Source organism: Oryza brachyantha, chromosome 8, assembly GCF_000231095.2.
Source record: "Oryza brachyantha chromosome 8, ObraRS2, whole genome shotgun sequence".
Classification (NCBI taxonomy): Eukaryota; Viridiplantae; Streptophyta; class Magnoliopsida; order Poales; family Poaceae; genus Oryza; species Oryza brachyantha.
Window position 1 is genome coordinate 15,411,086 of NC_023170.2, and position 24,352 is coordinate 15,435,437.

Sequence of the window (24,352 nt, forward strand, 5' to 3'; positions counted from 1 at the left end):
TTATTATTTTTTACTAAATTTTTAAATAAGACGAATGATCAAACGTTGCAACCAGAAAAGTCAAATATTTTACATTATGAAACGGAGGCAGTACAACATAAATTTTCAAAGGGTGTCATAATTATTAATGAAATATGCAAAATTTAAATAGAGGATTTTGATTGGGAAAAGAAAACACTTTTAGTTACTTGAGAATAGATAATATGCCAAGAGATTGTTATATTTTAAAACAAAATTTGTTACTCACTTGTCTCAAAATAAACATTTCTAGCATTTGAATCTTTATATCAAAATATAAACATTTTAAATATTCACATCAGTGCTTATTCTATCCATCATTTATTATTCAAGATTATTTCCACTTTATTTCTCATTTACTGTTACACGTCATCCATCCCTTGTTATTAAATAGTGCTATAGTTTTTTCTTTCAATCTTAGTTTCTGCTAAAAATCTAGAAATGATAGTAATGAGTAATCCGTATTTTAGGAAGAAGATAAGTAAGGGCATGTGCAACGGTAGACAACGGTCATTCCGTATACGTCCATGTCAAATTAACCATCTCATATGATATCATTAACTCAAGAAAAACTTAATCACCATCTCTTCTAAAGAAAAACTATATGCAAACTTTTTTATAGAAAAACTTCATATATTAGTTGCATTCAACAGATATAAAATATAAAAATAATTCATATATATATATATATAAAATCTATTATACAACATATCCTTTAGGCCCCCTTTGATAGAAAATTCATATGAATTTTATAGAATTTTATTTCTATAGAATTTTTTTCTACAAAGCCCTTTGAATCAAAGTAATGAATCCTATGAAATTTCTATGGAATGCCTCTTCCCATGCAAATTTTAGAGGAAATCTAACAAGAGGTAGAATCTCATGGAAAAATCCTTTTGAGGCCCCCTTTGATTCAAAGGAATTTTATAGAAATTTTATAGGATTTCATTCATATAGGAATTTTTCCTACAAAACCCTTTGAATTAAAGAATGAACCCTATGAAATTCTTTGAAATTCCTATGAAATGCATCTTCCTATACAAGTTTTGGAGGAAATTTAGTAAGAGGTTGAACCTCATGGAAAAAAAATCCTTTGAGTCTATATCTCTCTTCATATTCCTGTGTTTTTCCTGTGGTCTAATCAAACGGTTATTCCTATGTTTTTCCTGTGTTTTGCAATCCTTTGTTTTACACCTATATTCCTGTCAGAATCCTATGTTTTTCCTATTTCTTCATTTTTTCATTCCTTTGATTTAAAGGGGCCCTGAGTCTTTATCTATTCTTAAATTCCTGTGTTTTTCCTATGGTCCAATCAAATGGCTATTCCTACGTTTTTTTGTGTTTTACAATTTTCTGTTTTACACTTACATTCCTAACAGAATCATATATTTTTTCTATTTCTCTATTTTTTTCATTAATGTTATTCAAAGGGGCTTTAACTGTCAATAATCCTCTGCATTTGGGCTCTACTGTTGTGATGGTGGGTTGGTTCTAGCCTTCTAGGCCTTGAATCTCACCATTGGAAATGGTGCTGGTCTTCGCCTTGCAGTTGTGTGCCACTTGCATCAGCGGCAGTAGTAGTTCCACATTTTTTACTTGCTCCTTTTGATGTCACACTTGGTTTCCCACATTTATTTTTTTAGGGTTGTGGTGGTCATATCAAGAGGGAAGGCCCTTAAACTGAACCTGTACTTGCTTGTTATGAAGGGGCCTCCACCCTTCATTTCCTCCTCCTAGGACAAGATCACAGGAGGTGGGATAGTTATACCCGTCCCATTCAATGGCTCGAGTGGGAAGAGCTGTCCATTTTTAAAATCCAAATCCAGCTCCTGGCTCTCCTGCACTTCTTTTTGGTTCTTGAAGCTAAAGACTCTCTCTTCCCCAAGTGATTCTGCATTTCTGCAGAAAACAAATGATATTATCAGAAGTTTTTCTGTGGCATTGGATTCCTGAAGGATACCTTATTAGTAAGTTGTTCTTTTTTTTTTCTCTTCTATACTTCTTGGAACTTCATCTTTCTTTACACACTTTTGGATGGAATCAAGTGCAGAATCTGCAGATTGCTGCAGGTTATTGCAAGAACAGTTCCTTGTGTTCTTTTTGTTTTTGAATCAGATGTGAGTGTGCGAGTGGTCCATTTGGTCTTTGATTGATTTTCTAACAAAAATCTCTTCTTTTCTTTCCATTTCACCCCAAATCTTTAATAGGACCATGAGGAGAACCAGATCATGCAGTGCATTTCAGATAGCTTGCCATGCTTTGTGATTTGGTAGCCATGGAGGAAGAGCAGAAAGCTCCGAGCTTTCTTGATGTGCCCAAGGATATCCCCATTGCCACCACCAAGTCGCTCACCATTAGGACCCATGCCGGATTCAGCAGCAGCTCCGACCGGTCCAACCCCATCTCGCCGGCCATCTCCATCACGCCACACCTCTACTCGCCGTCGCCGCCGTCCTCCGCGTTCGTGTCGGCGCTGCAGTCCCCGTACATCTCGCCTCGAGTCGTCGAGCCCCCGACTCCTGCGGCGGCGGCGGCGGCGCAGCAGCAGCAGCTGCAGCAAGAAGGCGATAAGGTCGTCACCAGTGTCCCCACCACGGCGGCGCCGTCGCCGCCGGCGTCCTACTCCAACTCGGAGGACACCGACGGGCCGAGCGCGTCCCGGACGCCGCCGTCCGAGCGCTACGACTCCGGCGGCGTCGACCTGGCCAAGGTCTCCGACGGCGGCGCTGGCTGCGGGAGCGGCGGCGTACAGCCGCGTGTGTCGTTCTCGTTCCCCGTGCCGCGGGTGTCCTTCACCCGTGGCTCCGTGGCGTCGCCGTCGTCCAACGCCAAGCTCCGGAGCTGCGACGTGTACATCGGCTACCACGGCAATGGCAGCCTCGGCAGGTTCTGCAAGTGGCTCAAGTCGGAGCTCGAGCTGCAGGGCATTGCCTCGTTCGTCGCTGACCGGGCGAAGTACTCCGACACGCAGAGCCATGAGATCGCTGACCGGATCATCTGCTCTGTTGCATTCGGTGTCATAGTGGTCACTATGTCAAGTTTCCTCAATCCGTTCAGCCTTGAGGAGATCAGATTCTTTGCTCAGAAGAAGAACCTGGTGCCTATATTGTTCGACACCGAGCCACCGGAGATTGCAGGGCTTTTCGATGGTAAATTAGAGGATAAAGAGGGGAAGGAAGCATTTGAAGGATTAATGCGGTGCCACGAGTTTAAGCTTGAGGCAAATGAGACCAATTGGAGAAGCTGCGTGTCGAAGACGGTCACTTTGCTGCGGTCCAAACTTGGCAGGAAGAGCATTGCTGAGAAGGAGAGTGAAGGGCCTGAAGGAATGCCTTTCCCACGCAACCGGCATTTTGTTGGAAGGGAGAAGGAGATAAGTGAAATTGAAGGTATGTTTTTCGGCTCCACTGTTGATATCCAAGAGGTTGATTGCCCAAGGGGTTCCGCTGCAAATGACAGATCTAGCGGTGTTTCTGATGGGTTTGCTGATGAGGAGAGTGACACGGTGAGGACATCAAATGCCAGGTATATCAGTTTGGAGATGCGCAAGTGTAAGGAGCCGACATTGGAGGCCTGGATTGATCCAGTGATAGAACTATCATCAGGTAAAGGTAGAAACCTTCAGAAGCAGAGATCGAAGCACAGGAGGTCAAGGTTTCGGTGCAATAGCAAAGGATATGGCAGTGCCAGTGTGGTCTGCATCAGTGGTTCTTCAGGAATTGGCAAGACTGAACTAGCATTGGAATTTGCTTACCGGTTTTCACAGCGGTACAAGATGGTCCTATGGATTGGAGGGGAAGCTCGGTATTTGAGGCAAAACATACTCAATTTATCCATGAATTTGGGACTGGACATCAGTGCTGAGGCCGAGAAGGAGAGGGGTAGGATCAGGAGCTTCGAGGAGCAGGAGTTTGATGCTTTTCAGAGGGTGAAGCGGGAGTTGTTTCGTGATGTGCCCTACTTGCTTGTCATCGATAACCTTGAGAGTGAGAGGGACTGGTGGGAAGGTAAAGATCTCCATGACTTCATCCCTAGGAACACCGGAGCAACGCATGTCATTATGACCACACGTTTACCACGTGTGATTAACCTTGAGCCAATGCAGCTTCCACAGCTCTCATACAATGATGCCATGATCTTGATAAAGGGGAAGCAGAAGAATGACTATCCACCCGAGGAAATGGAAGTTCTTAGGAAGCTTGATGAGCGGTTAGGTAGGTTGAGCTTTGGCCTGTGGGTCGTCGGTTCACTGTTGTCTGAACTTATGATTACTCCTTCCACTCTGTTTGAGGCAGTTGAGAGAATATCTTTGAATGAGAATTTGTTCCCCCTCGGTGCCAATGACGATGGCTTCTGTCGTAACAATTCTTTCCTAATAAAGGTCCTGGTCTTTTGTTTTGCGTTGATGGACCGAGCAAAAGGAGGAAGCCTCACCTCAAAGATGATTATTGCTGGCTCTTGGTTAGCTCCTGCTCCTGTGTCATCTACGCTATTAGCTGCAACAGCAAGCAAGCTACCAATGAAAGGCAGCATGCACCTCCTGGGTGAATCCCTTAAGACTGCATTTCTATGTGGCACGCATTGCTTTCTAGCTCCACATGGTCGAAAAGCTGAGGTGGAGTCATCACTCTTACTTGTCAAGCTTGGGCTGGCAAGAAAGGCAACTCGTCATCCTGGTTGCTGGATCCAATTCCACCCAATAACACAGCTCTTTGGCAAGATTAGGGGAGGTTTGGCACCAACAACTGCCGCAGTGAACGGTGTAATGAGGGCCGGTAACCCCTCGGTGTACTCGGACCACCTATGGGCTAGTGCATTTCTTGTGTTTGGTTTCAAGTCTGAGCCACCTTCTGTCCAGCTTAAGGCGGTCGACATGGTGCTTTTCATAAGGAAGACAGCACTTCCCTTGGCAATTGACTCCTTCATGACATTCTCACGGTGTGGTTCGGCTTTAGAGCTGCTCAAGGTGTGCACCAATGTCCTTGAGGAGGTGGAGAAGTCGTATGCATCACGGATGCAGGACTTGAATCGTGGATCGCTGTGCTGGAGGAAGAAGCTACAACCGAATCACCGTGTTGATGAGTTTGTCTGGCAGGAAGTAACGCTGCTCAAAGCGACATTGCTTGAGACAAGGGCGAAGCTGTTGCTCCGAGGTGGGCTCTTTGACACTGGGGAAGAATTGTGCAGGACCTGCATTAGCATCCGGACTGTTATGCTTGGCCATGGCCATGCCCACACACTGGCTGCTCAAGAGACATTGGCAAAGCTGGTCAGATACAGGAGTAAGATTTGAGATCATATCTGAAACCCTTGCGAGCTGTTGTAATGTACTGATGTGTACTCCTTTGTTGCGGTCTCTTATAGAGGGTTTTCAGAAGTTTTCATGCCTCAGCATTTCTGAATCTGTGATGCCAACAAGTTTTGTTAGTGATGATCATATAATAGCCAAGCTTCACGATGCCATATGTAACTTGAGTTGTTATGTACAGTACAGTTCAGTTTCTACTTCATAAAACTTAAATCTTCTTGTTGAGTTTCCTGGATGGGATTTTCAGAAATGGAATTGACTTTCTTGTATATTAGCTAGTAGTTTTAGTGAACAATGTTCACTGATATGAAGTAGTGATTAGTTTATTTAGATGAAGCTGACTCATCATGATAGGCAGAAGCTGTTGACAAACTCTCCATGCTTTCTCAGGAGAACCTGCATCCATTAATCTGACCTTATCTGTATCACTGGCAATTGTTGTCAAAATTGTCCATGTGAGTATGCTTACTACTTCCTCCGTTTTATATTCTAGGGTTTATTGGACTATGCCTAAATTCATCTATGATCAATATATTGTTTATATATGTCTAGATTTATTAGCATTTATATAAATCTAGTTAACTTTAGAAAACGTTTGTTCATGCTAGAAATGGAGGTACTATGTATGCAGCATTGTCTTCGTTGTATTTTCTAGCTTTCAGAAGGAATAATGGTTTTGTTCCGCATAGAACATTGTCCAGCAACCTATCCAGGTTGAACGATTGGTTCTATCTGTTGGAAAATAGTTGTATATAACACTTCTGCATTCGCGGTGTAATCTGAACCTGAAAGGTACTCCACTCCAGGGTATACCAAACCGGTAGAGAAACCACTGTGGTTATCACGATTATGATGGTGAGAAACTATCAAAACCATAAAAAAAAAATCGTTAGAAGACGATTTTAGAGCTTTTGCTGTAACGTAAACGCTGCTCCACTCCATAAGTACTACGTTTGTCTAGATTTTCCATCTAGATATTTCTCGTATACAAAGGCCTTGTTTAGTTCTCAATTTTTTTTCCAAAAACATCACATCAAATTTTTAGACACCTAAATAAAGCATTAAACATAGATAAACAAAAAAACTAATTGCACAGTTATGAAAGAAATCTTGAGATGAATCTTTTAAGTCTAATTAGCTTATGATTAGCTATAAGTGCTACAGTAACCAACATATGCTAATGATGGATTAATTAGGCTTAAAAGATTCGTCTCGCGGTTTCTAGGCTAGCCGTGAAATTCGTTTTTTCATTTATATCCGAAAACCCCTTCCGACATCTGGTCAAACATTTGACGTGACATTTCTTCCAAAATTTTCTTAATCTAAACACCACAAAAGTTCATAGTAACAATCTTGCTTGCTGCCTGAGGCAAGATTGTCAGGAAACATGGTAACGTCTGATGAGCACTCCTGGGATCTTTTTCAGTGACATTTCACCGAAAAATTCATCTTTTCCTGGAAAACCAGGAAAAGCAATCCTTTGACTGATCACTGAAAGCAGTACTCCAACATTTAGGCCATGTTTAGTTCCCAAATTTTTATTAAAAAACATCAAACGAATTTTTGAACACCTAAATAAAGTATTAAATATAAATGAACCAAAAAACTAATTGCACAGTTACGAAAGAAATCTTGAGATGAATCTTTTGAGCCTAATTAGTCCATGATTAGCCATAAGTGCTATAGTAACCAACCTGTGCTAATAACGGATTAATTAGGCTTAAAAGATTCGTCTCACGGTTGCCAGGCTAGCCGTGAAATTCGTTTTTTCATTCGTGTCCAAAAACCCTTTCCAACGTCCGATCAAACATTTGACGTGACATTTCTCCCAAAAATTTTCTTAATCTAAACACTCCCTTACTGGTCTTTTTCCTTGGTCCAAACTGTTCTTTCTTCTTGCTTTTTTTTTTGTGCTTCACGCTTGGTTTGCATTTTGCAACCGCATAACCGTGCTCCTTTTTCTATTAGCTCAACGCTACTGGTAATACTAGTGAATAGTGTGAGGACGAGACGTTTGCTTGCTTGTGAGTCAGATACATGCTCCCTCCGTTTCTTGAGAACCGACAATTTTGACCTTTTCATTCAAACTTTGATAATTAGTTGCTCTTGAATTAGTGGAGTAGATTAAAGTGCATAAAGTTTAATTTTTATATTTAGGGCATCCCGTATTTTAATAACATGTTATTAATCCTAAGTGTTTGTAAATATTAAACAAAGAGTGATCAGAGTTTAAAAATGAATAATATCCGGTATCAATTATATTAAGAAACGAGGGAGTAACAGTCCCCTCATTGCTGAAAGATTACGCCTTTTTATCGCAACAATGACCACCAATGTTTATGCGGATTCTCCTTGCAATTATGACATGCTAAGCAACAGTGTGAGACAGACAACATGGACAATAATGCAAAACATGTGGCTGTTCCGTCATGAGACAAGCTAAAAATTCGAATTAAAAATTTTATTCGATTCAAGGATTTCTTCGCCACTTACTGCTTTAACTATGATTATTAAAACCGCGTTCGTTAGTGTGTGAGGGTGGGTTAGTTATTCGGCGCGAAAACATAGTAATAGATTAGTACATGATTAATTAATTATTAATTATGAAAAATATAAAATAGATTAATCTGATTATTTTAAAACAACTTTCCTATAGAAAAATTTTGTAAAAAATATACCGTTTAGCAGTTCGGGAAGCGTGTGGGGAAAAAAAGAGAGGAGTTAGATACCTTACTGCCGGTGCCTAACGCGGTGACAAGTAAAATAACCAACCTAAAATTGTTTCTAACAGATTTTATTTAAAGTTAATTTATGTTTTTGAGCTAAAGATGACCCCAAGCATGATCTAGATGCCCCCCTCCAAGTCAAATTTCCAAACCCATAAAAATAGACAAAATATTATATATTTAGAGGGAATACATGTTTTTACAGAAAGCCAATAAATTTGGTTTTTTTAGAGAAAAACAAAAAATCGGTTAAGTGGCTCTATGCCAAACCTGCCCAACTCCAAGTGAAATGGACCTGACAGGTGGGCCCCACTAGGCCCAAGTGCAAACCGGCCCAAACCGTTGGCCCACCGACGCAAATACGAACTCCCACGAGGGCTAATCTGCAAAAAGAATAAACACGCCACGCGCGGCGCGAGCGCGTGCTTCCCCTTCCCTTTCCTCTCTCTCTCTCTCTCTCTCTCTCCTACCTCTCGCCTCGCCATCGCGCCAACCGCCGACGAGATCGAGGCCAAGGCGAGGAGGAAGAGATCCCCCCACGGATCCGCCGCGAGATCCAACCCTATCACTGATGCGATCGCCTCCGTCTTAGCTCGGATTCCCCTCCTGGAGGCTGGAGCATGATGGCGCAGGAGAGCGACCTGGAGCCGCTGCGCTCCGGGGCGCTGCCGTCGTCGGCGGACCCGGACTCGCCGTCGACCCCCAGGAGGAGCCGGGTGCGCGAGCTGCTGCGGAACCTGGACCGGCGGCTGTCCAGCCGGGGGCGGCACCAGCACCAGCACCACCACGCGGCGGAGGGCGGCGGTGGCGCGGCGGCGTCCCCCAGGGGCGGGGAGCCGGGGTCGGCGAGGGGGCAGGAGGACAGCGACGAGCTCGGGGACGGGGCGCCGCCCGAGTGGGCGCTGCTGCTCGTCGGGTGCCTGCTTGGACTCGCCACCGGCGTCTGCGTCGCCGCGTTTAATCGCGGGGTAAGTAAGAGATCTGCGTGTGTGAAGTTGCAAAGAGGAAAATAGCTTAATTATTCGAACGCACTAGGAGAACTCTGGCATTTTGCGACATCTACATAGGTTTGGTTAAGTAGGTTTGGCCCGTAGATAAATATCTTTAAGTAGATTGCTTGCTTGGTATATGTTGCGATGAGATGGTGCGCATGGGATTTCCACTGAATAGTTTGGGTTGCAATGAATAAACGTGATGCTGTATATAGTACCCTCCTGTATGTAGGTAGTAGGTACACTTTGTTTTGGTGGATTTGTTGTCTGATTTGTGTGGAGATGATAACGTGTTATCTTCATGTGAAATTTGATGCAACGGCGGTAGCTGATACAAGCATGGACTTTTCTGGTTTAAGCGTTCCTCTTGGAGCATGAATTCTGGACTTCTGTTGCTATTAGATGAGAAAAAGGTTTTGCACGGTATTACAATCTGCTGAGTGATGATGTTACTGGTTTACACAATTGTATCTTTTGGTGGTAACTTTGGTGAATTGTTTGTGTTTTTTCTGAGTACTTGATAGATCTGGATTGACCAGACAGTAGCTTAGCCAAGTCTTACTGGGTTAATGCAGTATATGCCTAATTTTAAACCAAAAGTTTTCTGTCTGAACCTTTCTCAAATCCCAATCTTCTGGTTCAATAGTGACTGACCATTCTTTTCAGGTGCATGTCATACATGAATGGGCATGGGCAGGCACTCCCACAGAGGGAGCTGCTTGGCTTCGCCTGCAGAGACTTGCTGATACATGGCATCGGATATTATTAATTCCAGTGACTGGTGGAGTTGTTGTTGGTATGATGCATGGATTACTGGAGATATTTGAGCAGATAAGGCAGTCATTATCATCTCAAAGGGAAGGCATTGATTTCATGGCTGCAATCTTTCCTACAGTCAAAGCAATACAAGCTGCAATTACTCTAGGGACAGGATGTTCACTGGGGCCAGAAGGGCCAAGTGTTGATATTGGTAAATCTTGTGCAAATGGGTGTGCTGAAATGATGGAGAACAATAGGGAACGGAAAATTGCTCTTATTGCAGCTGGATCAGCTGCTGGGATTGCTTCAGGTAATTTTAAATAGTTATCATCTGTTTGTTGTCATGTATTCATCTGACAATTGCAATTGATGGGAATCGTTTCCTACTGCCTTTCAGCATTCTAAAATGTTGTACAAGTTAAAAAGGAAAGTTAGATAAACTAATTCTGCAAGCAACTGGAACTGCAAATAACTTCTAATAATACTATACATCTTTGTTGTACTACAGTAGAAGCATATCTTTTCTATGTTATCTCTTTAGTGAACCATTATCTTCAGGCCAATGGATTTCTTTATTCTCTCCTGACGCTTGTGTTGCTTTGTATTTAGGTTTTAACGCTGCAGTTGCTGGATGTTTTTTTGCTATTGAAACAGTACTGAGGCCACTTCGAGCAGAGAACTCACCACCATTTACCACTGCTATGATTATACTGGCATCAGTTATATCATCAACTGTGTCGAATGTTTTGTTAGGGGAGAAGGCAGCTTTTATTGTCCCGACGTATGAACTAAAATCTGCTGCTGGTATTTTATCTTATTCTGATCAAATTTTGTATTACTGAAGGTAGAGTAGATTTTGCTTAGGTATTTGCATTCTTATTAGTTACTTCTATAGCAGAGAACTCATGGTATCCTGCCTTTGTTTTTTCCTCTATTTTATATATGCATCATTCATTTATACACCTGTATGACATGCTCATGGTCTTTTCTGGTTGGTCTCTTTACCATCAGCACTTAAGTTTAGCAGCTTAGTATTGCCCTGGTTTTGTTTTCTTGCAATTTGCCATCGAATACTTCGAAGTTCTGCTGTTTTCTATGACGTGAATGGTATATCTAATGATGTTTTGATGTCTGTATGTAGTAACTATGCAACTGACTAACTCACAAATGTTATATTCTGCAGAGTTACCACTCTACCTTATTCTTGGCATGCTTTGTGGGGTAGTGAGCGTGGCATTCAGGCAGTTGGTCGTTTGGTTCACCAAGACTTTTGACTTGATAAGGAAAAAATTCAGCCTCCCTGCTGTAGCATGCCCTGCTTTAGGTGGTCTTGGAGCCGGTTTAATAGCTCTAAGGTACCCTGGAATCCTGTACTGGGGTTTCACAAATGTTGATGAAATTCTACATACCGGGAAAAGTGCCTCAGCCCCTGGAATCTGGCTGTTAGCTCAGTTGGCTGCTGCAAAAGTTGTAGCAACTGCACTCTGCAAGGGTTCTGGTCTTGTTGGTGGCCTCTATGCTCCCAGCTTGATGATTGGTGCTGCTGTCGGTGCTGTTTTTGGAGGCTCGGCAGCAGAACTAATAAACTCTGCCATCCCGGGTAACACTGCTGTTGCACATCCTCAAGCTTATGCGCTAGTAAGTTTCCTTTTTGAGTTAGGCAGGTAGCTTAAAGTTTGATAAAACCAAGCATGTTCACTGTCTGCTTAATTTAGGTGGGAATGGCTGCCACTCTAGCTTCAGTCTGCTCAGTTCCATTGACATCCGTACTACTACTGTTTGAACTAACAAAAGATTACAGAATTTTACTTCCCCTGATGGTAATGTTTCATCTGATATTTTCCATTTTGCTTTTAACCATGTAAATTAACATATGATATAAGGTCACCCTTGTTTTTAATTAACAGGGAGCTGTTGGTTTAGCAATATGGGTGCCATCTGTTGTAAACCAGCCTGGCAACAAAGAGACGGTTCAGGCTGCATCTCCTCGGCATGGTTACTCTTCACTAATACCTCCTGCAGATAGGAATGAGACAGACTGGAGACGACCAGATGGAGATGATGTTGAACTTGCAATTATAGAAGATGATCCCTACCGCTATGGTATCAACAATGAGGAGATGCTTCTTGATGACTTAAAGGTTCAGTGGATCCTTTTTACCCTCTCTTTCTTTTTCTTGTGTCAAATTCATCATTAGTAATTTCAATATATTTTGCTGGTCATTTAGTTCTCTAACAGCCAGTGTTCCAGGTATCACAAGCAATGTCAAAGCATTTTGTTAAGGTTACACCTACAATGACTATCAAGGAGGCAACCAAGCTTATGCATGATAAGCAACAAAGTTGTGTTCTTGTCGCAGACAGTGATGATTTTCTTGAAGGAATTGTTACTATTGGGGACATTCGCCGGAAAGGATTTCAATTTGAATTAAGTGAAGATACTCCACGGACTGGGGGGAATTCATCTGACTTGGATGTATGCTAAATCTATTGCTTTTAAAGCCTATAATTAAATTAGCAATTACCATTTTGGGGGGTTTGGTGCAAGGAATTTATAGGATGTAGTTAAATTTATCACCTAAGTTATAATAATTTCGAAATTAGCAACACGCATATTTACTTGCTTTAATTTTTCAGGAAAATTCTTCTCTTGTTTCATCATGCCTCACTAGAGGGTTTCAGTACCATGGCAATGAAAGAGGACTAGTCACCTGCTTTCCTGATACCGATCTGAGCACTGCTAAGGTTCTCATGGAAGTCAAAGGTATCAAGCAACTTCCAGTGATAAAACGGGGGGCTGGCCGTAGGAATGATGGAAGGCGTAAGGTCCTTGGCCTTCTTCATTATGATTCAATAGGCTGGTGCTTAAGGTAATCCTGTTATTTTTTATTCCATTTGTTGAATTGCTATGACAATCACCTTTTGAATATGAGCCAACAGTAGGAATAACTAATTGCCTTGAGGAAACCAGACTTATCCATTAAACTCTGTTGTGGACTATATACATTGACCTTATAATATTGGATTAAAACAACCTAAAAACATGGAGGCCTTATTTTCACATCAATCATGCCCTAAGAGATTTAATCGATCTTTTGGTCTCTTTGTTTCCCATATCCGATGTGATTGTCAGTGCACTTGTCTCATTTTTACATTCTGTTCAGTGTGTAGACGGTGCTTTGCAGAAAAAAAAAATCGAACAAAGTTGCCTCGTGTAAGTGATAGTATTTTAATTGCTTAGAAACAAAACAATCGGCTCATTAACAAATTTACCCTACAATTTGGTAATTATCTTTCGTAACTCACACCATGAGATAATATAGGACCAACATTGACTACATAACAGTGCATGAACCTGATACTGTACAATAGTAACAAAAGTTTGTCTGTAACCGGCTCTTCACATGGAGACGGACTGATCTACAAGAATTTCTCGTCCCACTTGTAACTTCTGGGCCTTTATCATTTTGCAGGGAAGAGCTTGAGCGGTGGAAAGCCTTTAATCAAAGAGAGAATTTCCAGCAGCCAGCCGTTAATGGCCATTGAGCAAAAAGAAGTGCTGAAGTTTTGTTTGTACCTTTTAGTGAAGAGAAATACCAAATATATAAAATGACATTTCAACGTGATTAGGGTTAACTAAAAAAACTCGTCAAATGTAAAGTCTCTTGGAGTTACCAGCATACACATTTTGTGCCGAGAAAATATATGAGGTAACGGTGTGATCCATTGTTATTGGTGTTGATATTTCGGAGTTCTGACATGACAATATATGGTTATACATTGGTCTGCCCCGGAACTGGAAGGCGTTGCAATGGAAGTTTGTGGTGGTGAACATTGTTTTAAAGTTCACATTCTATCTACTATTGCCTGATAAATTAATGGAGAATGCCCCATTTGTGGACAGTCCTGTAAAAATGTACGCAGTAATTCTGAATTCAAGATTCACACGGTAATGACTGGCCAACTCTGGACTAAGACTGCCACAATATAAAAGACATAATTTTACAGTTTTTCAGAGTACTGAATTTGTTGATGATAAAACCACCGATGCCTTAGATATCAACCCAATAGTTCTACCCTTATTAAACCATTTCCCTCTTCCAGAACGTCTCCCCTCCCCCCTTTTCTCTTACTTTTGTCTGAAAAATCTGCATTTTTTCTAAAAAAATAAAGAATGGAACTGCAATAAAATAACAAAGAGAAACACCAAAATTGTTTCATATACATAAGCAGAAAATGCATATCATGTTCTGCTATTTACATCTGATGAGGAACCCGGCTGAGGCAACCTGCCCATCCGCTGCTGGCAAGGTGCTCCTGCTGCTATAGTACTCCCATTTGCCGCCGGCAAGCCAGTCTGTGGCAACAGGTTCACCTTCATCTCGCCTCTCGGCAGCACAAGCCCAGGGTACCCCTGCATCGCCGGAGGACGGCCAGCCGTCTGCGCCCGCACGGTGATCGCCGGAGCCGGCACCGGAATTGCAATGCTACGAGGTAGCATTCCAAAGGAAAAACCTGCTGCTGCTGCTGCACCAAACTGTTCTGCAGGTGGGTGACCAGCTGCTGAGCCATAGGAAGCAGCAGGGCCTCCAAACTGAGGAAAGCTACCACCTTGTGCTGGTTCAGGTCTCCGGTGAAGAAGAAGGCCATTAGCCTGTGGTGCAGCGGCTGAACCTGAGCTTGGGTGGCCACTGTTTCTGGCAGCTGGGACTTCATGGTTGTGCTTTCCTTCATACGTCGTGATGACGGATTTCAGATCATGTGATGCTCTCTCCACATGCTTGCGCACCGAGCAGCCCGGATGGGTACACTTGTAGTAGCTCCTACAACACAATTGGTGGTTTTCAGATAATGCAAAGTTCCAGCCTCTGCACCAACTATGTATGCACACATTTGGATAAATAGATGTTTCTTCATCAACATTTACTTTTGTAGTGAAGGATTAGAGATAAGAGAACTGCACAGAATTTGTTTCAGATGCGAAAAAGGAGGGGAGGTGCAATGGTACAATAACTGACCTTGGATTTGGGTTGCCTTTGACAACTTTCTGCCCATACTTACGCCAACGGTAACCATCATCAAGGATGTCCACCTCACTTGTGGTCTGCACAACAACACGAGGCTCCCGGACAGCTCTTGATGCCACAGCTCCTATGTCGATGGGATTGGTGCTAATGCTAGTAGCGCCATAAACATCCATCTTTCTGAAATAAATAAATTATAAATTAGAGGAAAACAATCAGCTACTCAAAGTGAACGTTGGTCTCATTGAGTAATTAGTAAGTCTAACCAACCTTCTCTTGCATTCAGCATTGTCTTCATTCGCATCATAGCCCAAAGAAAGCGAGGCACGGTGTGTTACCCTGTCATCCCCTTCGATGGAGAGCTTCGACGAGATATCCACAGCTTCTTGTTTGTCCATAACAGATGTCTCAGCATGTTCTGTTGTTGCAAGAGAAGCAGACGGTTTTGTCTCAAGAACTTCACTATGCACATCTTGGAGGTGACTGTTTGGACCATTATCCCATGAAGTTGATGTGCACTGGCCAGACTTGGAACCAAAGATCTCAGAGTTGTCATCTTTCAGATCATCGAAGCATGAGAAAGGAACACTTGCTCGGCGATTGGAAGGTGGCAAAGGGTGATTGTGAGAACCTTTATAGACTATCTCTGTTATTTGGCCATCTTGAGAACGCTCCACCTTTTTCTTGACAGTGCAATTTGGGTATGTGCATTTGAAGTAGCTTCTGGGATGCTCACTATTCTTAACTTGCTTTTGTCCATATTTCCTCCAGTTATATCCATCCTCAGCAGGGGTCATGATCAGGTCTGAAGAATACTCTTCATTTCTGTTTGTTAAACTCTCTTCTTGGTCATTGGCAGGAGAAGGGTGATCACCATTGTCTAACATGGAATCAGATGTCTTAGGTTTAACAATAGTTTCAGTACTGACATCCTTGGCCGCAGTTGAGCTAGACCGAAGACTCAGCACCTGATGATCATCATTCACTGAAGGTTGGTTTTGATGATTAACGCTGAAACCCTGAACAGTGTAAAATTCATCAGGCCAATGTATAAAAAACACTGAAAATTTAGATTTTGCTTGTCATATTTGCAGGAATAATAAAACAAATTGTGCTGATCAGTAATTACAGTAAATAGGTAATAGAATAGTAATGCTTGAGCAGACTACCTTCTCTGCAACCGGAAAAGATGGTGGTTTAGATCCCAAAATGGGATGAAAGAAGAACACGCCATCATGACACGTTTCATCTTCAGTTTTCTTAGGGATCGATGGTTTAACATTACTAGACATCAAAAATGGCAGTTTGCCAGTGGTAGGAGAAGGTTGTGCCTGCATAAATCACAACCATGATATAAGCTTCATCACTAACCATCGAACCACTTTCTTCTCCAAGATTCTACTATCATATACTCCTAAGAAACTGCAGAGTCACGAGAGAAACCAAAAGTTATGTATTTTTCTTGAGATTTCACAACATACTGACAGATATATCCTCTAACCTCTAATCTACATGAGCAATTGAGCATTACACAGAGAAATATTGACTGAGGTGAGGAAGGCACATACAATGGCATTTGGAAGAAAAACCGGCGACTCAAGAAGCTCCCTTGGACTCACACCGGGTGGGATTGTCACCGGAGACCGAATTGGTGCAGAATAGCCAACACGAGATGTATCAATTTTCAGCACACCGAAACCGGTCCTTGAAGCCATCCTATCTGATAGACAACTATTCGAGCTTGATTTCTGATTAGCACCAAAAAGGTTTGATTCAAACTTTTTTCCTAGCTGAGCAGTTTCTTCCCGGTTTGAATCAACAAAAGATTTGCTCTTCCCAAGTCCATCCTGAGGCTTGTTGCTGCCATTGTCACCGAAAACATCGGAGCAGGAGCCAGAGCTTAATCCTTCATTCAAGAAACTCGACATAAGTGTTCTTGGACTGGGTGAGGGAAGCATCCAGTCGTCCATCAGTGCTCCATGATTGTTGGTCCCGTCCATGAAAAGGTGATAATCCCAGCTCAAACTGAAACACCACATCATTTTCCAGTTCAAACATTGTTAAAATTGTGACAAAATAAAGGGGAAAAACTGCTAAAGGTGTGTTATTTTTTGAAAAAAAAGGTACATATGAAACTTTAAGAAATCATATTAATCCATTTTTCAAATATTTTTAGCTAACCCTTAACTAATTATGCGCTGATCCGGCGGTTTGTTTTGCGTGCCAGGAGAAGTTCCTAACCCCGTGCCGAACACAGCCTTAAATGAACTACAGAAAACAAGTCCTCAAGAAACTCACGTATTAAGCCCTGCAAAAAAAATTTTTCACAAAGACAAATATATCGATACAGGAAACGCACAGCTCGATTGTGTAAATTACGAACAAAGCACAAGCTTTTTTGTCACTACTATCTTATTTGATTTACAAGAACACAGAAATCCAGTGCTATAATACAGAAGAAGAAATCAAGAACACCTCAAAATTTGATAACAAATGGAACCGCCTTTATCGTAAAACCAATCGAAATAAACGAGGCAAATGCAATTAAACACAAGCGAAATAACACAGAATCCCAATGAATAGGCACCTGAAGCGGAGGACGGTAGCAACAATCCTCCCCAAGAAATGAGAAGAAGCCCCAAGGTTGGATATATGAATGGATGGGAGACGACAAGTCGGTCAAAATGATAACAAGGGGCAAATGATTCACACACACACACACGCTCCCAGCAAATATCCCACCACAAATCGATGCGTTAATAATAATTATGGCCAAAAACCTTGCCTTTGATTCCTATTCCTCTCGCTGTTCTTTCACCAAACAAGGCAACAAGAACCTTGCACCATCACCATCATCAGCAATGGACAAGCTGATCCCCCAAAAAAGAAAAAAAATGTGTTCTTGGAATGGATAGAGACTGAACAAGAATCTGCTCTGAGACTGACCAGATTAGGTTCACTCACTGCTGCTCCGTGCCGGCCTTCTCTCTCCCCCACCGTTTCTTGAAATCTCTCCACTTTTGGAGCTGCCTTTTTCCGGCGAGAACCTCCAGGTTAGAAAGGAAGAAGGGAAGGCGGTTTTGGCGAAGAAGGGGAAGCGAAGGAGAGGGCAGAGAAGACGGAGGCGACGATGGGTTATCGCAGGCAGCGCCGAGCTGCAGTGCAGAGGTGTCGTCTTCCCCGCTCACTTTTGCCCGTTTTTGATGGAAACGGTTGCTCCTCTTTAATGGCTTGCTCATTTTTTTTAAAAAAAATATTAAATAGTTTTTAAGAATAATTAGTCATTGAAAAAAGTTAAATAGCAAAAAAAATCACTGGTATTACTCCATTGAGTCGTAAATATTTGATATTTAGAACGATATTTGGCCAATCTTTTGAAAATTCTGATTATCAATTTTGGATTAGAATAATTTTATAAACTTATTAAGTTTATGATATATGGTAGTACTTTTCATGTAAATCTGCATATACCATTCATTTGTTTTTAAATTAACAATTTGTTATGGCCATAACTGTATAAATTTAACCGAAACTAGTTCTAAACGTTAGGTATTCATGCCCGGAGAAAGTACTACCCATACAATTTACATACAGCAAATAATTTAGCAGCAGATAATTGTAGGGGAATTGGCTTCTACAAATGAAATGTTCATTTGAATAACACAAATGAGGAGAGCAAAATAAACTGAAGACATGCCGTGAAATGCTTCTGTGTGCATCAGACTTGTTGATTAAAAGCTAATCATGTAAGTGCTTGCAAAAGTATGGACATTGCAAACTTCTAAGAGAGTCTTTGTCACCCCAGATCAAACCTGCTTAAAACAAAAGAACACACTTTTTTATATATGAGATATATCTAGCTGGAGATTTCATTCTTTAAGACTTTTTAGGTCGAATAAACCAAAGTACTCCACTAAAGATGGAGACCTTGCAAGTTGCAACTCAACTGACAGTACTGTACTACTGTTCTTTGGGCTCTAGCAGCAGCAAGTGGCTGCATATAGCCTGCTGGTACTGAGCACTGAACATAAGAATACATGAACTGTGTTGTGCATCATAGAGAACATCATGCAACAGAGAAGCAAGGTTCATCTTCTCTTCTCAACCTGATTGCTGCTTTTGTCTCCATGTAATATTCAGTGCACCAGGAGTTCCTGAATCCTGAATCCTGATCCATGAAGCATGCATGTGGTCTGTCAGGTTCCATGTAAACCTGCAAACTTTCAAAGGAGTCTGAAGAACAGCAATTGAACTAAACACTGAACGTCTGAATAGAACATGGACAGTAACTGAACATCTGAAAATGCATAATTGTCACTGCAACAACAGGGTTCCAAACGAGAGTCCTCATCTTTTTGTTTGTGTTTATGTTTATAATTTAAATTTTAAATCTTAAAACTTAATTTGGAGTTGATTTGGAGAGGGGGTTTTATCATAGTTTATTTTTTAGTTTTTGCTTTTAGATAGTTAAGAATACATGTATAAAAGTTTTATCCATAAGTTATTTTTAATCATCGATAAGTAATTTCACTTAAACTTATTAAAAGTAAAATGATGAAGCTGATTCTTTGCTTTCTGATCTCTTATTGCATAACAATGACAGGGATTAGGAACAGTATAAACGTGTCTCTCATTGCATTTGGAAGAGACTGATTTATGCAAGCCAGGTTAGTAGCATCTGGATAAATGTGTTGGTTGACCAATCAAAGACAAGCAGACGATTTGAAGCAACAATTGGAGTTTTACGGAGAAGGAAAAAAATGGTTTTATTGATAATGCATCTGACAGTTGTATATATATGACTAGCTTGATCAGTTGAAATATAGATGGATAATAGAGCATGAACATCTTAGATAAGCACGGCCACGCATTGTGTTTGCTTGCTTAATCCAAATTTGTCAGTAAATTGGATAATTCTCTTCAGGTCGGTCCAGTCAAGGGCGTACACGTCGTGTAGATTATCGGAGTAAACTTCACTACGACAGCAAATCGGAACACCATACCTACGCATTATATAAGTCATATATATCCATGTGGTCTCTCATTATTATATGCGAAAGTTAACAAAAAAAAAAGAAGAAAAATGACAAGGCGTTGGCACCAAATCGCTTCAAGGCATATAGGACCATACGTTGATCATGTTGCGTGCAGCCCGTATAGGCATCCGGAGACGTACCGCTGCGAACGATCACCTTAAGGTGATAACACGCCGGTCAGTTATAATATGCTCACCACTTTAATTCTTCCACGGTGGTATGCATGGTCCTGTGACAATATAATTTGTTTGTATTGCACTAAATGATCGGAGATTCTGTTTATATATTTTTTTACTTTAAATTTAGAGTTAACTTTGGAGTTTTACACCATAGTTTATTTTTAATCCTTGGCTTTTAGTTTGCAACAGGGACGGAGCTAAGGTTTTTATGGTGTCAAATGACACCAATAAAATCTTATAAATATCATTATAAATTGATGTATCATATTATGTTTATGTGTATTATTTCTAACAAGCAATAGAGTATACGAATGACTTTTTAGTCTAGCTCCGCCCCTGGTTTGCAAATATAATGTTTGTCTTTTTTTTTTCATGAAAAAGCCAAACAACCCCCTTAATATGAATATATTTTATCGTGTCAGTTTTTAGGATCAATCAGCCTAAGATCGGAGGGAGACGGAGAATGGTTTAGGACTTGAGAAACCTCGGTCCCTGAGCAATTAAGGAAAAAGAAAAAGAGAAGAGTTAATTTAGACTCTAACAGGGTCATTTTGGTATATTAAAATTTAAAAAATTCAAATAACATGATTATAAATAGGAAATAATTTACGAATAGATCTTTTATATACATATTTGTATCGATCTAAAAATAAAAGTTGAAAATAAATTTTGATAAAAAAACTTCAAGATCAACTTTAAATTAAAGTTTGAAAATTTAAATTTTAGGTTATAACCCCAACCCTAACCCAAAAGATGGGGGCTGTCAGACATTCCGTCAAACTTTTTCAAAATTGGTTTGACTTGCTGTAAATCCAATCTAGTGCCAAACTTAGGTGTCACCAGATGGTCCAACACTGAATGCAATTTAGGTATCAAAATATTGAGATGCAGGGATTACAAACTGATACAACACGTCAATTGTCTCCACTCTACTTTTGTGAACTGTGTTTTTCTAGGACGTCTCCATTGAATTCTAAAACAAAAAAATAACTGCACACATTTTTCCCAAATGGATTATATTATATTTGATATTTGAATAATCTACGTGGCAACAAATACTATACACCTGGAGAATGTGTTTTCATTGTCCTGTCGCTGGCCTCCATGCGGTCAGCAATTAAAAATGAGTTGCTTGTTTTACCTCTCTACCTGTGTATTCCTTCCGTCTTAAGTCTATTTTTTTAGTTTTAGATTTAATGTTTAACTCTTTATCTTATTTTAAAAAATTATGATTAATATTTTTGTTGTTAGTAGATGATAAAACATGAATAATCAAACACTGACTAATTATTTTTTAAAATTTTTGATATTTTTTAAATAATATATATGGTTATACGTTGAACACAGAAACCAAAATACAAAGATACAGTTTTTTTTTTTGACAAATGAAGTACACGATTATTATCCTTGCAATTAAAAAGCCAAAGCTGAGCTTTGTGGCAAACGGCTATGCCCAGCCTCTTGATTGAGTTGCTTGTTTTACATCTGTTTTCTGTAGCCTGTACGTGGCATCCGATCCTCATCTTTTCTGGCCGACAGTTTGGGATTAGACTGATGACCTAGATATAATCTAGATGACTAGATGGTATATTGGTGTGAGATCAATGATGCGATTTGCAAACAGGAAAGATAAATTTGGAAGCAAGAAAGGATCTCATTTCTAGATTATCATGCTGTCTAGATATTGTCATGACCAAAGGATGTCCAGTGCTCCAAGTCGCATTAGGCATCGGCGTGAGTTCACCTTAGATTAGGTAAAATTGGTTGTGCAGCATCTAAAGTTTATGGTTTTAAGTCTATTTCACCATTAATTTAGGTGTGGTTCATTGCTCAATTTAATCATGCCAAAAAAATTACTCTAGCAGTGTCAAAGAGATGATTGCCAATTCGGTTTGTCGATAAATTTTTTTTTGATGGCCATAACTGTAATAGTAAAAAAAAACTTTTGTTTGTCTAGGATACTGTTATTAAAAAGGGTAATGTTGTTAGTAGAGAAATGTGAAGAATGAAAAATTTTGGTAAGAGTCAAGTCAAGTCAATAGTATAACCAACTAATAGCGCTAAAATTTATCATATTATTAAAAAAAACTCTGATATTAGGAAAAAACATAATATCAATTAAATAGGTAAAAATGAGATGGCTAGCCAGAAAATTCCTAGATGCTTCTCAGTTTAGCATATTATCTATAGCCAATGTAATGATAGTTAATGTATGCAAATCTAAGCTGTTGTTATTCCGGAAAATTCAGCTTTCTGTGTGGCCTGAGGCTACAATCCGATGATGTTAAAAGGAGCAAAAGTGCAAGAGCGGATGATCTGATGATAAGAAACGCGATCCATGCCATTATGGGATTCCTGATCGAATCTACGCTTGCAGAACACACGAATCTGTCAGCTTTGTCAGTCATTGCTGCACTGTACAGTGATCTGGAGCAGGCAATGCTTGCTTTTACAGATGAGTACGGTGCACACTCCTGTCTTAGACCATGGCTAATAATATAGCTAACAAGCTGGCTATAAGACCTTTTTAGTTTCTTATAGCGCACTCATATAATGGTTAGCTTTTTATCTTTAATGCAGAACCCACATGTCTATCTCACATGCTGTTTTGGTTCTTGTGCCTGAGCTGGCTATAAGCTAGCTTCTTCTCTCTCTCCTCCCTTTTCTCTTCCACATCAGTATTTAGCTTATAGCTTGCTATTATACTTGCTGCCATGTTTGGATCCCTTAACTTTTTTCTAGTATCTGTCACATCGAATGTTTAGACACTAATTAGAGGTATTAAATATAGACTATTAATAAAACCCACCATACACTCTGGACTATTTTGCAAGACGAATCTATTGAGCCTAATTAGTTCACGATTAGCGAATATGATGCTCTAGTAAACATTTGCTAATCGTGGATTAATTAGGCTTAAAAAATTTGTCTAATGAAATAGCATTTATTTATGCAATTATTTTTGTTATCAGTCTATATTTAATACTCCTAATTAACGTCCAAACGTCCGATGTGACAAAGGACTTAAAAAAAAAGTCCATGGATCAATTTAGTTTTTGTACAGAGCACGGCGATTTCACCGGGTTCTTGCAGATTTGAAAGGTGGTTATTGTTTGGTTGGTGAGGGTAAAAGAGAAACAATATATCTGCAAATAAAAATAATTTATAAATATAATTTTTATATATGTATTTTTAGGGATTAAAAGAAAAATATCTAAGATACTACTGCAAACCTTCAAAATCAAGTCTAAATTTAAGTTTGAAAATTTATAAGCATAAGCTGAAGTGAAAAATTTGTGCTGCAAAATATTTCCCATCAAATACCTACCAAATGCATTTGAATCTGCCAAATTCCTAGCGGGATGTGTCTTTGTTTAGATTCAAAGTATTACCATGCGTCTCATCCAGTCTTAGATTTGTTTATTTTGGGATTCAGTGAGTATGTTCATGCATATTTCATCAGGCAATAGTAGCAGTCCATTTAAATTAGATTTTAAAACTTAAATTTAGAGTTAATTTTAGGCTTTATATCTAGCTTATTTTTTGGTCTTTACTTTTATATCACTAACAACACATATATAAAAGGCATTTCGCTTATGCTTAGAGACAACTTATTAATGATAAAAATAATTTGTGGTCTTAAGCATAAGCAGAATGACTTATTAATGATTAAAAATAATTAATGGGTAAAATGTGTATATGTGTTTTGAGCAATATAAAAGCAAAGACTAGCTAAATTAAACATAAGCGAAATGACTTATTAATAATTAAAAATAATTTGTTGGGGGTATATATATATATATATATATGTATATGTTTCTATTGATCTAAAAGCAAAGGCTGAAAAATAAATTGCAAAAAAAACTCTAAATTAACTCACTGCTTTGCTAAATTTAAGCATAAGTGAAACAACTTATTAATGATTAAAAATAATTTATAGGAAAAAAAATTATATACATGTTGTTAGCGATCTAAAGCCTTTCACCAGAAAATAGGCTATGATTAAAAAACTCAAATCAACTTTAAATTTTAAGTTTTAAAGTTTAAAGTTTGGCTTATAGGAGTAGCATAAGCAAAAAGATGATATGCATATTTAGGTCCTGTTTTTTTAGCTTGAGATTATTATAATCCAGATTATTGAGAGTAAGCTGGAAGAAATAGACAACTTATTAAAGTAGCTTATTATAATCTAGAGCGCAGCTTATTAAGCTAATTTAGGTGAGCTTTTTCTAGATTATTGAGTAAAAAAAATACCCACCATGCCACCCACTCTATATTTAGACTTGCAAACCCAATAATCTAGGCTCTAA

The 24,352-nt window shown here is 39.8% G+C and overlaps 3 protein-coding genes across 9 annotated transcripts; 2 read left to right on the forward strand and 1 right to left on the reverse strand.

The window, feature by feature from the left end:
- Positions 1-1,724: 1,724 nt before the first annotated feature.
- LOC102701015 lies at positions 1,725-5,553 on the forward strand. Its single transcript, XM_040526860.1, has 2 exons — positions 1,725-1,985; positions 2,226-5,553. The coding sequence occupies exon 2, from the start codon at positions 2,273-2,275 to the stop codon at positions 5,309-5,311; it is 3,039 nt and encodes a 1,012-aa protein (XP_040382794.1). The 5' UTR covers positions 1,725-1,985; positions 2,226-2,272; the 3' UTR covers positions 5,312-5,553.
- A 2,945-nt stretch (positions 5,554-8,498) lies between these two features.
- Positions 8,499-13,547, forward strand: LOC102701289 (chloride channel protein CLC-f). Its single transcript, XM_006659479.3, has 9 exons — positions 8,499-9,020; positions 9,711-10,113; positions 10,413-10,607; positions 10,987-11,441; positions 11,519-11,623; positions 11,711-11,944; positions 12,055-12,279; positions 12,441-12,673; positions 13,277-13,547. The coding sequence occupies exons 1-9, from the start codon at positions 8,673-8,675 to the stop codon at positions 13,347-13,349; spliced, it is 2,271 nt and encodes a 756-aa protein (XP_006659542.2). The 5' UTR covers positions 8,499-8,672; the 3' UTR covers positions 13,350-13,547.
- A 182-nt stretch (positions 13,548-13,729) lies between these two features.
- LOC102701570 (probable WRKY transcription factor 2) lies at positions 13,730-17,997 on the reverse strand. 7 transcript variants are annotated; one of them, XM_015840467.2, is made up of 7 exons: positions 17,792-17,997; positions 17,613-17,697; positions 16,396-16,852; positions 15,997-16,158; positions 15,098-15,846; positions 14,822-15,007; positions 13,730-14,626 (listed from the first exon to the last, which is right to left on the reverse strand). In XM_015840467.2, the coding sequence occupies exons 3-7, from the start codon at positions 16,825-16,827 to the stop codon at positions 14,047-14,049; spliced, it is 2,109 nt and encodes a 702-aa protein (XP_015695953.1). In that variant the 5' UTR covers positions 16,828-16,852; positions 17,613-17,697; positions 17,792-17,997; the 3' UTR covers positions 13,730-14,046. The 7 variants fall into 7 exon arrangements, with proteins under 7 accessions (XP_015695953.1, XP_006659544.1, XP_006659543.1 ...); XM_006659481.3 differs by lacking the exon at positions 17,613-17,697; XM_006659480.3 differs by lacking the exon at positions 17,613-17,697 and having other exon boundaries at positions 17,774-17,997.
- Positions 17,998-24,352: the final 6,355 nt, after the last annotated feature.

Coding starts and splice junctions, on each gene's coding strand:
- LOC102701015 (XM_040526860.1), top strand. CDS start 2,273: ATGCTTTGTGATTTGGTAGCCATGGAGGAAGAGCAGAAAGCTCCGAGC.
- LOC102701289 (XM_006659479.3), top strand. CDS start 8,673: ATGATGGCGCAGGAGAGCGACCTGGAGCCGCTGCGCTCCGGGGCGCTG. Junction 11,442..11,518: donor ATCCTCAAGCTTATGCGCTA/GTAAGTTTCCTT, acceptor TGCTTAATTTAG/GTGGGAATGGCTGCCACTCT. Junction 11,624..11,710: donor GAATTTTACTTCCCCTGATG/GTAATGTTTCAT, acceptor TTTAATTAACAG/GGAGCTGTTGGTTTAGCAAT.
- LOC102701570 (XM_040526861.1), bottom strand. CDS start 16,869: ATGATGTGGTGTTTCAGTTTGAGCTGGGATTATCACCTTTTCATGGAC. Junction 16,159..16,395: donor TTTTTCTTCCAAATGCCATT/GTATGTGCCTTC, acceptor TGATTTATGCAG/GCACAACCTTCTCCTACCAC. Junction 15,008..15,097: donor AATGCTGAATGCAAGAGAAG/GTTGGTTAGACT, acceptor TATTTATTTCAG/AAAGATGGATGTTTATGGCG.